This window comes from Phoenix dactylifera, chromosome 16 (assembly GCF_009389715.1).
Source record: "Phoenix dactylifera cultivar Barhee BC4 chromosome 16, palm_55x_up_171113_PBpolish2nd_filt_p, whole genome shotgun sequence".
Lineage (NCBI taxonomy): Eukaryota > Viridiplantae > Streptophyta > Magnoliopsida > Arecales > Arecaceae > Phoenix > Phoenix dactylifera.
In genome coordinates this window covers 4,963,485-4,977,746 of record NC_052407.1, presented here as the reverse complement: position 1 = coordinate 4,977,746, position 14,262 = coordinate 4,963,485, and the positions used below count along the sequence as shown (strand labels likewise).

General features: G+C 39.6%; 1 protein-coding gene across 3 annotated transcripts in view; it reads left to right on the top strand.

The window, feature by feature from the left end:
- Positions 1–6,855: 6,855 nt before the first annotated feature.
- LOC103713672 (CSC1-like protein RXW8) overlaps positions 6,856–14,262 on the top strand; it is a 30,572-nt gene continuing 23,165 nt past the window's right edge. The window contains exons 1-5 of one of the 3 annotated variants that reach the window (XM_039114313.1): positions 6,856–6,873; positions 7,619–7,984; positions 12,212–12,361; positions 13,716–13,779; positions 13,894–14,103. In XM_039114313.1, the coding sequence (XP_038970241.1) occupies positions 7,704–7,984; positions 12,212–12,361; positions 13,716–13,779; positions 13,894–14,103 (705 nt within the window). In that variant the 5' untranslated portion in view covers positions 6,856–6,873; positions 7,619–7,703. The other 2 variants (XM_026807186.2, XM_008800678.4) reach the window with 2 other exon arrangements.

Genomic DNA, 14,262 nt, shown 5'->3' with positions numbered 1-14,262 from the left:
CAGGGACTTACGTTCTGATCACCAAGGATGTGCAAATTGGACGTGGAAGAGAAGTCAGGCACAGAGGTAGCTACAAGAGCTTGTCGCCATGAAAGCTTAAGAGCCTCTCATTGGGAACTTCCCATGCTTAGGAGTCTTTAGCTACTCCTCCCCTCCTCTTCCTCCTTCCTCTGGCATTGTTTTCAAGGAGGAGGGAGCTTGGATCCACCATGATTTGGGGGCGAATATCAAGGGATTGCCATATCTTCTTCTCATCTATGGACCCTACTAAGGATTCAAAAAGATTTGAAATCTGGATCTTTTCAAAATGCTCGCTACGTGTCGACCTATGATGGGAGGATCAAATTTTAACCACATCACTTGCCCTTCCCCCGACTTTTGAGTATGAGCCCTTCTTTTCAGCTCGGGCGAAGGAAGTAGTCAAGCTAGCCAACTATGGACAGGTTCAAGCTCATTTTGCCTCACCCATCTTCTTAAAGTCATGGGTCGAGAGTGAGATAAAATGTGAAAACTTCACAGGGCTTTCCATGGGGATTGCAGCCTCCCTTGAGTCACCTTGACTTCGCTTGGGCCATTTGCGACCTGAAAAGGATGGTTGGCATGCCAAGCCTTTGGTGTGCTTGAGTCATTTTTGATTTTAAGAGGTTGGTTGGCATGCCAAGCCTTCGGCGCAAGGACAGGCCTTCTACTTGGGTCGTTGTCGATCTAAAGAGATCGGGTGGCATGCCAAGCCTTCGGTGCGGGGGCCGACCTTTTGCTTGGGCCATTTTCGACCTAGAGAGGTTGGTTGGCATGCCAAGCCATCGACGTAGGGGCCGACCTTCTACTTGGGATGTTTTTGACCTGAAAAGATTGGTTGGCATGCCAATCCTTCTGTGTGGGGCTGGCCTTCTGCTTGGGCCGTTTTTGACCTAGAGAGGTCGGTTGGTGCGCCATGCCTTTGGAGCAGGGGCTAGCCTTCTGCTTGGGTCGTTTTCGACCTGAAGAGATTGGTTGGCACGCCACACCTTTGGCATGGGGAATGACATTCTGCTTGGGCTATTTTTGACCTGAAGAGGTTGGTTGGTACGCCAAGCCTTCGGCATGAGGGTCGGGCTTCTGCTTGGGTTGTTTTTGACCTTGAAAGATCAATTGGTAAGCCAAGCCTTCAGCATAGGGCCGGCCTTTTGCTTGGGCTATTTTCGATCTAGAGAGGTCGGTTAACACTCCAAGTTTTTGGTATGGGGGCCGGCCTTTTGCTTGGGTTATTTTCAAACTAGAGAGGACAATTGGCACGCCAAGCTTTCAGTGCAGAGGTCGGCCTTCCACTTGGGCCATTTTTGACCTAAAGAAGTTGGCCGACATGTCAAGCCTTCGGCACAGGGGCCGACCTTCTGCTTGGGCCATTTTCGATCTGGAGAGGTCGGTTGGCATATCAAGCCTTCTTTGAAGGGGTTGGTTCTCCTCGGGTCGTTAAATAGCTCACCCAACATGTTATGCTTGAGAGAATTTTTGTCAGTGGTCATAGTGGGATGTACCTGACTGTTGAGATCGTTGCCAAAGGCGCTCAAAATTGGAAAAGAAAGAAGGTGGGACGTGTCCCCGTCCCCACAGACGATGCCAATCTATTGATGTCCAAATCCTGCTTGACCATGCTCTGATGATCTAAGGCGTGGATGGTGCAAATCAACCTGTTCAATCCATGGTGGTGGAAGACGAAACACCAACTGCTATGGAGTGTCGCGAGTCTACACACAAAGAGAAGAGAAAGGCCTGTTGAGGTAGCTCCGGTTGGGCTTCCTCCGATGCTTAAGCCAGCCAATGCTTTGGAACTTAGCCCGAGAGGCCTTGAGTGTCTGGCCTAAAGTACTTAGCCCGAAATGCTTGGCATTCAAGCACAACCTTGAATAGCATTAGAGTAGAGTGATATTCTTGGATTGTTAGGCCTTGAGTGTCTGGCCTAAAGTACTTAGCCCGAAATGCTTGGCATTCAAGCACAACCTTGGAGCACGGCCTGAAAGCTCGTAATGGGAGCTCAGCCTAGAGTGCTTGGCATTGGAGCACTGCTTGGGAGCTCGGCTTGGAGTGCTTGACAATGGAGCACCGCTTGGGAGCTTAACTTGGGAGCTCGGCATGATTCTGGTTGGAGGTCGCGGATCTCGGTTTCCAAGGACTCGCATCCTCATTACAAAGGATGTACGGACTGGGAGCACAAACTAGGAGCTCGACATAAGAGCTTAGTTTGGGAGCTCGGCATGATTTTGATGGGAGGTTGTGGGTCCCAGTCTCTAGGAACTCGCATAATGATCACTAAGGATGCACGGACTAGGCATGGAAGAGGAGTCGGGCACAGAGGTAGCTACAAGAGCTTGTATCTATGAAAGCTTGAGAGCCTCTCATTAGGAACTTTCTGTGCTTGGGAGCCTATGGCTATTCCTCCTCCCCTCCTCCTATAGCTTTATTTTTAAGGAGGAGGGAGCCTAGATCCGTCATAATTTGGGGGCCAATATCAAGGAATTCCCATAACTTTCTTTTTTATCTATGGACCCCTCCAAGAATTCGAAAAGATTTGAAATCTGGATCTTTTCAAAATCTTTGCTACATTTCGACCCGTGATGGGAGGAGCAGATTTTGGCCACATTAGTAAATAAATTAACTATAGTAGATCCCATCCAATAGCTCCGATCATCGATATGGGATCTTTATTATCTATTATAGACCTGACCAGGTTTGATTAGAAATCCATTCAAGTTTATCGAAGTCCAGCTCTATATATATTGAGTTGGGCTTGGTTGCACTTAGTGGATCTTTACTCAAATCTTGTTAGGTCTACATTGAATGGGAATTCGAAATGATGATCCGAGCAGTTGGATGTAATCTACTACTTCTAAGCTGCTTAAACACCAAATATCATATGACTTAGAGATTCTTAGCCTCTCTATTAAATGGTCAAAAAATAGATATAATTTAATTTTATTTAGATTGCTCAATTTTTTTGACCACACAATGAATAGAGTAAAGGCCTCCAAATCATATGATATTTGATATGTAAGTAGTTTAAAAGTAGTAGATCACATTCAATGGCTTGGATTATTGATATAAAATCTTCATTATCCAATATAGATATAACTAGATCTGAGTGGAGATCTACTCGAGTGTAGCTAAGTCCAACTCTCTCTCTCTCTATATATATACATACCTATTACTTAAATTTAAAGATATATTTATGAGGAATTAATATACATAGTCACATACATCCACACATGGATGCATACTTTTTTTTAGGTTGGTAGATGAATAGGAAACAACACTTTGCATATATAAAAGTTTCTTAGATTTCATAAGGGCGGCCTAGCTGATTCTGATGTAGGCCATGGGGTTTTCTTAGTTCAGCTAAAAAGTATGACCCTAAAATGTGTGCTGTTACTAATTTGGGCAATGATTAGATGCCTAGTATCGAGCTATCAGATTAATGAGCCAGTCATAAACTACTCACGTTTAGATTGAAATTTGGCTTAAATTAGCCTTGATAGATTGATAAATGGGCCAAGCTTGATCCAAGCCTAGTCTGCCGTAGTTTGACCCAATTAAGCTCTAAAGTACAAATAAATAAGTACAAATATTGTATTTAAATATTTTATTATTGATGATATATGAAAAATATCTTTAATAGCTAAAATAATTTACATAAAAAAATATATTTTAGTTAACAAAATGAGATATAATTGAAAAAAATAGAAGTTTTTATTATGCATACAAAGTCCTGAGATACATCAACCTTTCCTCATAGCTCTAGAGAGTATTACTTGCGGATAGCTCAAATTTAGCTAAGAATTAGAAGACCTAACTCAAGTTTAATTTAATTAGAAGATTAGTAGAGTTTCGTCTGGGATTGGCTAGCTTGCACTTGGCAAATTTTTTGCCATTCTACGTACCATGCAAGTTGATTGATCTTGTCATTCACAAATCTGATGCATTTTCGGCATGAAACTAGAGCTGATCATGGGCTAGGCCTCGAGCCTAAACTCTAGTCATTTTTAATCTGACTTCTGTCTAGATCTATATAAAATTTGACATTTTTTGTACTCAAGCTCCGCCGATGATCAACTTTACAAAGGAACACCGTATCTCGCCAGCACTTGGAGTAGATTGCATGCTTCCAAGTCTCGGGTCTAAGGTGGGAGCCATTATCTGGTAAGCCAACTCAATTCATTTTATTCTTTGAAACTTTGAAAACAATTCATCAGTGAGATAGCTTCAGAGTATCATCATTTATAAATTCCAGTAAAGGGAACATGGTGCGGGAAGAAAATAATTGGTTTTGGGAAAACCATTGGGTCCAGGTTTCGATAATGTTGGGATCACAAAGACCAGTCTTGCGTGCCCATCTATTATATGCTTGGGCTGGCTTGGTTGTACTCTATTCCATGATGGATATGTATTAATGTTAATGGGCTCAGTCCGGATCCATGGGTCTTCACAACAGCTCTAATCCACATTCTGTTAATTGCATAAAAAATACAAAACTAGAAACATACATTGATGTCCACAAACTTTGCCAACTCCTTGGAAGAGTCTACTCAATAGATGATCAATGAACCATACAGGAGCTTCAATCATATTCAAGGTCCTGAAAGGCAACGTAAAGTCCAAGTGCTCTTTTTCTTCTTCCTCTTCTTCTTCTTCTTGTTGTTGCTAAGACGAGTAGATCATATATATCTGACGAGTACGGATGCACTTAATAAAATCGAAAAACAGAATATTTTGGAGTACCAGTGGCAACTCTTTAATAAAACATATGAAAGCTAGATCTATTGTGCATGTACACATATCACTTGGCCCTGCGCCTAAAATTGGACATGTTCAACTCATGCAGCGTGCTGTTAGCGTGCAGATCGAGCTCCTTTGACCGAACAAATTAAGCAATCCAAAGAACTATGGTGAGCCACCAAGGTGCCGCCTAGTGGTACTGGGCAGCAATTCTAACCACAAGGTCCCAAGTTCGAATCGTTGCGGCGACGATTAAATTGTGGACCGGAGCTTACTACTTTGGCCACTGCTTGGACTTGTGGTGTAGGACCGCTCTTGAACCGCTAGTAGCCGGGGTGGTGCCGGGTGTGACGTACTCACACGTGGGACTCGAGCCAGAGCTCAGAGGAGTAGCTGAGCCGGGCCCACGGGTGGGGAGGGTATGAGTAAAACCGGTCGGGGTGCCCAACACACGGCCATTTCTGCCCGCATCGAACATTCTCCTGGCGGGGCGGGGGCCCAGTTGGGGGCTGCTACGCGGGGGTGGGCTTGTCCCTTCCTCCCCCCCCCCCCCCCCCCTACCCCTTTTTCTTTAGCAAAAAAAAAAAAAAAACTATGGTGTGCCACAGTAAATATACAAATCTATGCAACTAAAATATAAGAGGCCCACGTACGAGTCCTGCATGAGGACGCAATCAGTTTAGTGCATGCCCCGTGGAAACAACGTAGGCCTAGCAATTTGGCCGTCCAAATAAGTTGAAAAATTTGAAAGCAACGTTGTGCCGACAAGGGAGTGATCTACGGAGGGCCCCACCATTTCGGTGGGGAAAGAGGATCTTGCCATGTTGCCAGGTTGACCTTTCCCACTCCGACGTGTGAAAAATTAAAGCTGCCAGCTCCCCCGAGTTATAATAAGCCCATCTTTTTAATATCGTATTAATGAGCTAGACTGGAGTGCACTCCACTTCTAAGCCATTCTTGTACTCAATCTTTCTAATTTTATCCCAATATAAGCCTTCAAATCATAAGGATCTGTCCTACATGATTGGTTCAAAAATTTTATAGGAATCAAGTCGGTTGCCTGTTTAGTCTATTTATTTTAAAAAAAATCTGCGCAAATCCAACTCAGCTCACAACCTTTAGGATTGAGTTTTTTTTTATAGATTTAATTTGGGCGATATTTGGTTTATACGTGATCATAATTTTTAATGAAATGTCCAACTCATAATTTCTATAAAACTTGCAATCCAATTCTATAGAATATCCAAACATATCCTAAATAATTATTATAAACAAATATACATGTAGAGACTCAAAACATTGTTTGCATTTTTTATTTAAAATATAGACACCAGCAAAATTCTATATCCTATAGTCTTTTATTGATTCAAATGCAAGTTGCTTCACTTTGAGTTTGAATCTCCTACAATTTTGTTTCTATATTGCTTGTGATTACAACAACAATGATCGGCTCTGGAGAATGGACGTGCTAAAATAAAAATAATGTGCTGCTCTAATTTTTTCCTCCAAAGTCCAAAGAGAGCAAAATTAGGTACAAGTCTGATTTACAGCTTCTATTCATAATAATAAAACTATTCATATAATTTTTATAGAAAATAAAGATAAATTGTTATCGGAAGAAGTATCTTTTTCTCTTTTAGAAATAATTTTATTCTGCTAAAATATTGAAATTGAATTTATTTGATTTGAATAAGTCATCACATTATTTTTAAACGACGGGTTAACTCCCTACTTAGGGGATAACCCTCACCAATTTGTCCTACTAAACGCAGCCTAGGTGGCTAAGTTCCAAGAATGGTCCGGTCCACTAGTCCATCACGGTCCGGTCCATAAAATGAACCCTATTCGGTCGGCTCTTCCTCCACTCAAATGACTTCAAATTCCCCAGACCGGCCCGGCCTATAAAATAAACCCGAGTCGGTTGGTTTTAGAACACTTAGGCGGTTAAAATAATACATCGCTCTCAAGGATCTCACTAGACTACCCACCCCACCGTCCCTCCCCACTCCCTCCCCGTGCGACGCTCGTGACGCCAACGCGGCTGCGGGTGGCCAGTCGTATTCAGCTACGTGTCCCCTTCGTTTGGGTAACGAAACCCGCCCTCGCACGAGAAAGAGCCGTAAAGTAATTCGTTCCTCTTAAATTTCTCACCATCCGCCGGAATCTCTCCCTCCGCTGCCTTCCGAACGATCCCAATTCCAATTTCAATTCCAAAATACTTCAATCTGAATTATGATTTACTATCGCAATCGGGAGATTTTAGGGTTTTGATCTTATTCTCTTTGCGGTTTTCCTTCTGCTCTTCGTTTGGCAAAACGGGGATTCTTTGTTTTTGTGGTAAGTTTTGTCTATATGGCCAGATTCCAAGTATCTGATATTGTTCCTTGAAAAAAAAAGATTACACTTTGGAACGGTTTTAGCGAAGTGCGAACAGATTCTTTGTATTAATTTATGACTTCTTTTCTGATCAAAATCTTGTATGTTGAGTCTCTCTCTAATCTAAATCGAACTCTCTGGTCCTTTTTTTTGTTTGGAAAAAAATGCTACTTTGGAGTCGTTTCAGGGATGGTTGTTTCCATTGCATTGAAGCATATGTTTTCTTATTCTTTTATTTTTTTTAATGATAACTTGAAATGCAGTTGTTTTTCGAACTATTTTCTATATCATTAGCATCGAAATAGCAGAAATTTGTTACAGGAATTTGATTTTCTTGGCCCTATAAGTATGTTGAGATAGTTTTCTTAATTTAATCTAGTTTCGGCGCAATTTTTGGAATATTCGAATCGATTTAAGTTGGTATTCATCAATACTTTTGACCATCTTGATGATTGTTGTACTAAAGAGATAGGATTTTTTTTTTTTTTTGAAGGGAATGAATTGGAAGCATCAATTGTAGGTGTTGATGTTGTTTATGTATAGATGATGCACGGGAATTTCGCTGACTGAAGACAGGGATGAAAATCTATGCTCTTCTGACATCTGCTGGCATCAACATAGGGCTGTGCGCACTGTTCTTGTCACTATATTCTGTCCTGAGGAAGCAGCCTGGGAATGTTAGTGTGTACTTTGGAAGGAGGCTTGCTCAAGAGCACGGCCGGTACCGGGACTCGTTTAGTTTGGAGAGATTTGTGCCCTCTCCCAGCTGGATAGTGAAGGCTTGCCAATATACAGAAGAGGAGATCCTGTCCATTGCTGGGTTGGATGCTGTTGTATTTCTTAGACTAGTTGTTTTCAGGTGATTGGGAATCATATACTCTTCTAGTTCCTCTCTTATGGTTTCTTTGTTTCTGTACCGTTTCTTCTTTTTGCATTTCCTTTTTTTCTGTATCTCTCTTTGGATGACTGAAAACAAACTGTTCAAGAATCGTAAATGCAACATTTGACCATTTTTTTCTGTATCTCTCTTTGGATGACTGAAAACAAACTGTTCAAGAATCGTAAATGCAACATTTGACCTTGACTAGCAAGCTGACTATGGTCCAGCAGTCTTCCATGTGGAGGAGATTCCAGTTTCAACCTTGGGTGGTGTTCTCCCATGTGGTTGACCAGTTTGATATGCACATCATTTCCTTAAATGATTAATGGTTGCTGCACCATTATTTTCATATAAATATGCTTTAATTTGTTCTTTTCTTCTTTAGCACTTCCTGGGGCCATGTTTTGTCTTGATAATGTCTTGTTTAATCTAGAATTTTTTTTAATGATTTTGTGGGTAACAGCGAACAGTACTGAGAAACTCACTAACTGCAGAGTGATACTACATCTCAGCTATCTAATGTTCATTATTGGGAAAATGCTGAAGGATAAGGAAAATGAAATAAATGATGATTTATTTCAGTAAAGGCTCATGATATTTTGATGGGAAACTAATTCTAAGTTGTGTTTCTGTAAATACAATCTCTTTCCAATTTCCGATCCACAGGAGAGAACTAGCTATTCTATGTACTTTGAGAAAATAAAATCTCTTGAATTGTTACATTGTATCAGACTATAGGCGTATTTCTGGAGATAGCCACAATTAGGCCTTGAGTTGAATGTGTCAGTTTGCTTGATGGTGGTCTTATGACTTGAGGTATGCAACGGGTAGAAGTGAGACATCTTATGGTGGGGGGTTTATTTCCTATTTCAAGATCAGTCAATGCAGTCACACTTAGCATTGCGAGGAGAAAAAAGTTGGAAGAACATAAAGTTGGAGTTGCTATAGATTTGGGTTCACTAGCAGGAGAAAATTTTCAAAGCCTAATCAATGATTAATTTATCGAAGCTAAACTTTATGGCTTATTGCAGGATGAGAGATCTAAAAGAGATTTTGAAGGGGCCTGTATAGATTAGAGTGCCACTTGAAGAACATGGCTTTGGAGTTTTACTTCAGTGAGACTTTTAGTGCTATCTGAATCTCTAGCATCATGCTTTTTTAATTTGTCAATCTCAATGTGGAATTTAATAGGGAGGTTGTGTGGATCGCTGCAAATAATGGAAATGTGATTTTGTTTCTTTATATGTTAACAAAAGATTGAGGGTTAGGCATAAAATTTTTGTACATTTTTGTTGCATCATATTGGATCCAGTAGGTCCACCCTTTAGATATGTTATATAACTTGTGTTTTAAAATAAAAGTGCCTTATATCTCCTTCAGTTTCAGTAGGTGTACTATCCTGACCATAATTAACACTTCCAGCCCCTTCATGTGGATCTACATTTGTTGGAAGGCATACAATAGTTTCATTATTTTTACCACTCATGGTCAAAGGAAAATGTATGATTGGGTTGTGACATCTTATTAAGTAGGTTATATGTTTCTGTTATAAGGTATGAGATTTTTCTTTAGGTAAGTTGCTGTGGAAGAAAGTGAAGAAGCATTGCAAATAAATAGCTGAGTGTTTTGGACTAAAGCTTCCTGGTTAATGCTATGCGTTTTTATTTTGATTTTAATCAGTTCAGCTGCCAACCTTATAGCCATAACCATCAAGACTTTGCCGATAATTTTAGGGTTGGCTTAGTTTTTTTCCCCTGCCAGTCATTTCTTTTTTGGGGTTACTTTATTCACATGTTTTCTTTTTGTAGATACTTCTGTATCTTGTAACCTTGTGACACAAATCTGATATGCTCAGCTTTCTGGAGCTTCCTTATATCTTTGTTAGACATCCTCATGCCTTTTATTTGGTGCTTCACCATTTTGTCCTCATATAACTTTTATACTTATCCATTATCCTAGTATTCCCTTGTCTCACCTATCCTTTCCCTTTACAGCACATTTGCTCCAATATTCTCATCTCTTTCATGCACTCTTTTGTGATTCTTAATATTCTAAACCATAAACCATTAAGGGCATTTTGCTGTTTACAAAGTTTTGTCTTGATTATATAACACAGAAAAGACACCTTTAAACTTCATTTACTTGTTGCTAGTTTTAAAAATGGCCACACCGAGTAATTTTTCATCAATATTGAGTGGGTCTTATATCAGCTTCTTTGTTCGAATTGCATTAGATCTCACTCTGTTTTGCTTCTATTGATTTTTAGGTCCCTTGCACAGTCTTGAGTCTTTCCTTAATACCAATTTTACTTTAATTTTGATTTTATTGCTATAGCCACCAGGTGTACAGTATTCATTACTCCTTGTCCAGCCACTACTGCTAGTCATCTCTGTGCCTCTAGCTTGTTGTTGCTATCACTAATTATTGTTGTTTTAAACTTGTTTATTGCTGCCATTAGTGTGTCAAAAATAATGCCTTTATTACTTTCTTTGTCCCTTCTTACCAATGTAAGACACGGGTAAAGGTTGAAAGATCAGCATTTGTATGAGCAACAAATGACAGAAATGCATGGGCAAGGAACAACAAAGAACTATTAAGCAGGGTTGTAACTTGGGAGGGCCAATCCTAGCCCAATCAAACTTTAGACAGGCTTGGGTGGGTTTAGCAGCAAGTAAGGCTGAGGTTGGATTGGCAATGTCCAACCCAACCAAATTTGAGTTGAGCTCAAGCTGAGGTCTCAGGCAACGTTACCCAACTTGAACTTGAGAATAAAAAATGCATGTTTTGTTTATAGTTGATGAAATGGAACTTTGCGATTACAGAATACTAAGCCCTCTCCACTTGTCTTATATCTTTTGATGTCCCACCCCTTCAATTTGTCTCCAGCCTCCATCCAGCCCTCCACACTCCTCCTAACTTTGCCGTTGAGCGTTTACTTGTCCTTAGCTTTGGCAAGCTCCATCTCTGTATTCAGCATCTTTATCCACCATGGTCAACCTCTGCTCAATGCTGACTTGGTGGCCTTGATTGCTTATCATGCTTGACTTAGCCGGTCCCTAGTCTCCTCCTCCAAGGGAGGTCTTCCCAGCATTTGTCATCTCTCCCTCTCTCTATCTCTATCCTTGTCTTCTCTCTCTTGTCTCCTTCTCCCTCTAACCTTTTAAGGTTGTTTGACTTAAGAGTCAATATTAAGGTTTACTTGCAACCATCAATGACCAAAATTAAGGTTTACTTGCACCGCCTTAATGAACCCAACCACAGCTAACCTCTACTCCTCCCATCCTGGGATTCTCTATTCTCTCTCTCTCTAACTTGCTCTAGATTTTTTTTCTGTTCTCTTTATTCTAGGGTTTTTTGGTGTCTTGCTTTCCATTATTATTGTGAATGCTATTGATGGTCATCTTCCTTGCCACTAGTCAACCCAAATTGACTCGATCCACCTTAACTTGTAATAACCCAATTATGAACCTAAGCTTATAATATTGAGCTCTTGTTGGGCTCCGATTTATGGGCATCAGGTTCTTAGGTAAGGCTAGTTAGGTTTTAGGTTGACGGTATTTTATACTAGGTTGTTTGGGTTGGCTTCTAACCCAACTGGACTTGCCCGAGTGGCACCCCTACTCTTAGGTTAGGTTTATGCTTGGGCCTATCAAATTGACGTCCCAATTTGTGCTTGCACGAGTTAAATGTGTATTTTGTGCTTATGCTAGGGACTTTCTCATACTTGGACCAGATCTGGGCGGTGCAAACTAAGCTTGGTTTATTTCCAGAGCAAGTTAAAGGAGGTGAGGTGAGAGATATGGAAAATTAGGAAGTCTATATTTGTCTTATTAGCAAATATTAATGAGTTTGGAAGGGGATGGGCCCATGCATTGAGAAATTTCAATTGGCAAAGTTCGCAGTTTAAACTCATAAGATTATATTCTTGCTAGTAATTCATAATATCTCATATTAGTGTTTCCATTGTCCTAGCCTCAACCTTTATTTGTTTATACGTCATGTTATTTTGATTAGATGTTATCAAATATGTACTAGCCTTTTTTTAGCTTTTATATCATGTTCTTGGTTTGAACTAGCAATTATTGTTATTTCATGTTTTCCTATCATAATTCATATGTAGGTGTCATAGTTCCAGTTTTTTTTTTTATATATATAATATTTATGCCTGCCTATTAACTCACTCTTGGTATAAATGTTACTCCACAGTATCCGTATATTTTCCATTGCTGCTGTTGTGTGTGTATTTGGAATACTCCCGTTGAATTATTTTGGACAAGATATGCAGCATCATGCACACATTCCCTCGGAATCTTTAGATGCATTTACCATTGGAAATGTGAAGATGAGATCACAGTGGTAAGTTAAAAACTTTTTACGTTGGTTGCTAAAGTACAGATCTTCAAGACCAGTCATTCTTGATTCATCAAGTCATAGGGTATAATGGATGCTTCGTATTTATCTTGCACAAGTGACATGCAGCATTAGTAATTTAGCATTTTGTGTTGCCAATATTTCTATTAAAGTATGTACAATGAAATATGTGCACATCATTTAAATGTGAGTTTTGTTTCTTTTTAAGATGTGCTGAAAAATTCTATTTCAGATTACAATCAGCAGACGTGTTTCAGTTTCTTGCAAACTTGCACTTAGCTATGCATGATTTCATTTGTTTTTACCAAGGTACATCGTCTCGGTACCAGGCCCCGTACTAGTGCCATCCTGTTACTGTGTCAGTATGCTCGGTACGGGGGCTAGTTCAGCGTACCAAGTGTCGGTACGCCCTCTGTACGGCGTACTGATACTGAATTGGTATGGCATGGTACGATATGCCCCGTACTGTCCGATTTAGTACGGTATGGCATACCTCGGTTTTACCAACCGATTAGACAACAACTTAAAAGCTTTACATTTGAAAGAAAAGAGATTGTTTGAATAGTTTGTATTTGTTATTACATTAATCAAGTAGGTGTTGGATGGCCTGCAGCTAAAAATAAAATTTGGTTTCAATGTGTATATCTGAACAAAATGTGAAAGAAGTTTTTTATTTTTTTTTGGCTCTTGTCTTTCACAATTTTTTCCAGTCTCTGCCTTGTCCTTGTGTCCTTTTATTGCTGAGTGTTATGTTTCTGTTGATCTTTCTGATTCTTGAATATGGATTGAAAGCATTAAATATATAGTATATGTAGAACGTCTTGTAATATAGTTAACGCCCTAGATCTCAGTGCCCTGCTAATTAATGGTCCTTGAGAGTTGAAGGGATTCACAGATGTGCATGTTAATCAGGCTGGGTTTTTCACACTATTAGGTTGACTACCTGCTAATTATACTATGCTAGAAGGTCAGCCATGCTATTTGCACAGCTTATTATCTCCTATATCTTGGATTACTTAAAACAAAATATCATGACTTGTGACATGATTAACTGCAAAAAAGATGATGCAGATAATTAGTAAGCGATGAAATGCAAACATTCTTTAGAGATGTTATGTTGGTTTCAAATCCTGGTATAGATGTGCCATTATTTTTTATGCTATAATTTAGGAGATATTTGTGTGTGTGTGTGTGTGTGTATATATATATATATTCATTCCTGTTGACAAAAAAGGAACATGGTGGAATGATAATGAATGTGAACTAGTTATTTTTCATCTCAGTTTTGGAGTTCATATTTACATGTACTACTAACAGAGGCTTCTGTGACAAATTGCAGGCTTTGGGTCCACTGCCTTGCATTATATATTGTATCTTTTTCAGCTTGCGTGCTTCTTTACTATGTAAGAACTTGCTTCCTGTTACCCAAATTCTTCAAAGTCTGCACTTGCTTTCTAAAATTGAAGTTCTTTAGCAAGTTACATGGTATCTCTAACAATGATTTCTGCATGACTTAGGAATATAAGAGTATTGCTGGAATGAGGCTGGTCTATTTTACTCGATCACCTCCCAATCCCAGTCATTTTACAGTTCTTGTTCGTGGTATCCCAAAGTCAACTGAAGAACCATTCACTGTTGCTGTCAAGAATTTCTTCACAAAGTATCATGGATCAAGTTATTTATCACACCAAATGGTATATCGGGTTGGGAAAATTCAAAAAATTATGGTGCGCAACAGTTCACATCTAGTGGTTAATTATTTTACATAAAGTGTCATAAGTTTTTTCGTTGCTGGATGATTTGGTTTTCTTTTTGAGTATGTATGGAGTTCAATATTTCTTTTGTTGATATGTAGGAAGATTTCACACTGAAGATTAGTTGTTGAG